Source organism: Pteropus alecto, unplaced genomic scaffold (assembly GCF_000325575.1).
Source record: "Pteropus alecto unplaced genomic scaffold, ASM32557v1 scaffold155, whole genome shotgun sequence".
NCBI classification, from domain to species: Eukaryota; Metazoa; Chordata; class Mammalia; order Chiroptera; family Pteropodidae; genus Pteropus; species Pteropus alecto.
Window position 1 is genome coordinate 8,414,286 of NW_006438113.1, and position 1,913 is coordinate 8,416,198.

Genomic DNA, 1,913 nt, shown 5'->3' on the forward strand with positions numbered 1-1,913 from the left:
GAAATGCCAAGACCTCATCTAGCTCCCTTGTCAACAGCTTGGGTTATTACAGCCAGTTAAGATAGTGCTACTAGGAATTCTTTTCATAACTTTATACCAACATAGAGTTTTCTTTCTTGACATAAAAGCCAATTCAAAATCCTCTTCAAACATTGGTTGCTATTCTGATTTTCTTTCTCATTGACCAGCAAAATCTGTGGGCTTATTTTAAGACCCTCAAAACTGGCTGCAAAAGAAATAGAAGAGTGCAATAGTTGAAGTATGTGTTTTACAAACTAAGCCAAGTAAAGGCTGAGAGAAGGAGATCCTGCATAAGATTCTAGATCACTCACTCTACAGCAGAGACACGTTCCATATGCTCCACTCAAATTAATGGATGCACAAATCTTTCCTCAGGCAATATTTGATATATTCGACACCTCCTTCCCAACAAAGCTTTTGAGGCCACTAAGGGAACCCCAGAGAACATTGCCGGAGTTCTTTTTCCAACCTCTCTTTATTCTCTGAGGTCTACCCATGGTGCCTCAAGCCCTAACGGCCCATTGGTCATCACTTGCTATGGCAACAGAGGTATGTTTCAGGTTTGGGGGTTCTTTCTACATTGCACTGTCTCTCTTAGCAGCAACTCACTGTCAGCTTCTATTACTTTTTTGCATTTTTCAATGAACTTTCCAAAGGCTTTACCTTAGGACTAATTAAGCTTCTTATTTCTCCTTCTCGTTCTCTATCCATTTTGCCCTTTAGCAGAAAAGAAATGGTTTACAGATGAACCGGATAATGCCTATCCCAGAAACATTCAAATCAAGCCCATGAGTACCCACATGGCTAACCAGATCAACCAATATAAATCCACAAGCAGCTTGATTCCACCAATCAGAGAAGTTGAAGATGAATGTTGACTCCCAGGAGACCAGAACTATTTTTTTAAAGCCTGACAAACTTCATAAATGGTGATGTGACTTTTCTTCTTCTTACACGCTGAATCACTGGTGGAAACGTTAGGATAAGCAAGTTTTTCAAGAAAAGTAAAGTAGACAGATCTTTCTCTTTGTCTGCCTTGGATATTGCTTCCATGTATTTTGGAAAAGAAAATGATTTTATTTATAAATGAACATACTAAAATAGTCATGTATAGCCTCTAGCATTTTAAATTATTTTTATTTATTAGAAAGAAAATATATTTTTTCTTTTTTTTCATTGTCAAATATCTCCCCTATATTTAAACAATGCAAAATCGAAATGAATAAGTGGCCAGACTCCTTAATGTGTATTTCTCTTCTCTCTTTTTCTTTGAGGAGAATGATGGTCATCACCACAATTTATTATAATGATGGAAAATGGATTACTTAAAACAATTTTAAAATGGTTCAATGACGTAAACATGTATTTTAGTAAATTCAAAAAAGAAGACAAAAGGGGGCAAGTGAATGTCCTGGATGGGTGTGTATTTTGGCTTCATTGACACCAGCTCTTAATAAATGGAAACATTTATTTTCACAGTTGAAAGTCATATTTTTGTAGTTTTAGTTTTCATTCTGTATTTTTTTATCCCTTTGTTCATATACTTAAAGAGAAGACCTTCTTGCAGCTTTTCTACAATTGCCAGATCAGGTTTACCCAGCCAACTAACAATACTGGGAGGGTTTTGAGCACACCCGGGACATGGAAGTTGAGAACCAGATGCACAAGAGACGTCGCTCTGTTTGTTGTTGTGATGGTGGGGACTCCTACGTGCTGTTAGACTTCTCATTTCATATCTCCAAACCACGCACACAAGTACTTTCAACTTTGGAAGGGTCTGGTGGACTTTCTCCCCATTCCCCAAGTCTCGGAGCTTTTAGCCTAAAAGTTTATAAACACTAATGAATAGTTTTGCTTCATAATAGGATACGATAATATGTTCATTCTTTTCA

General features: G+C 37.0%; 1 protein-coding gene across 3 annotated transcripts in view; it reads left to right on the top strand.

The window, feature by feature from the left end:
- KCNMA1 (potassium calcium-activated channel subfamily M alpha 1) overlaps positions 1 to 1,510 on the top strand; it is a 686,137-nt gene extending 684,627 nt beyond the window's left edge. For all 3 annotated transcript variants that reach the window (XM_025049379.1, XM_025049381.1, XM_025049380.1), the window contains one exon: positions 748 to 1,510. In XM_025049379.1, the coding sequence (XP_024905147.1) occupies positions 748 to 899 (152 nt within the window). In that variant the 3' untranslated portion in view covers positions 900 to 1,510. The remainder of the gene's footprint in view (positions 1 to 747) is intronic.
- Positions 1,511 to 1,913: the final 403 nt, after the last annotated feature.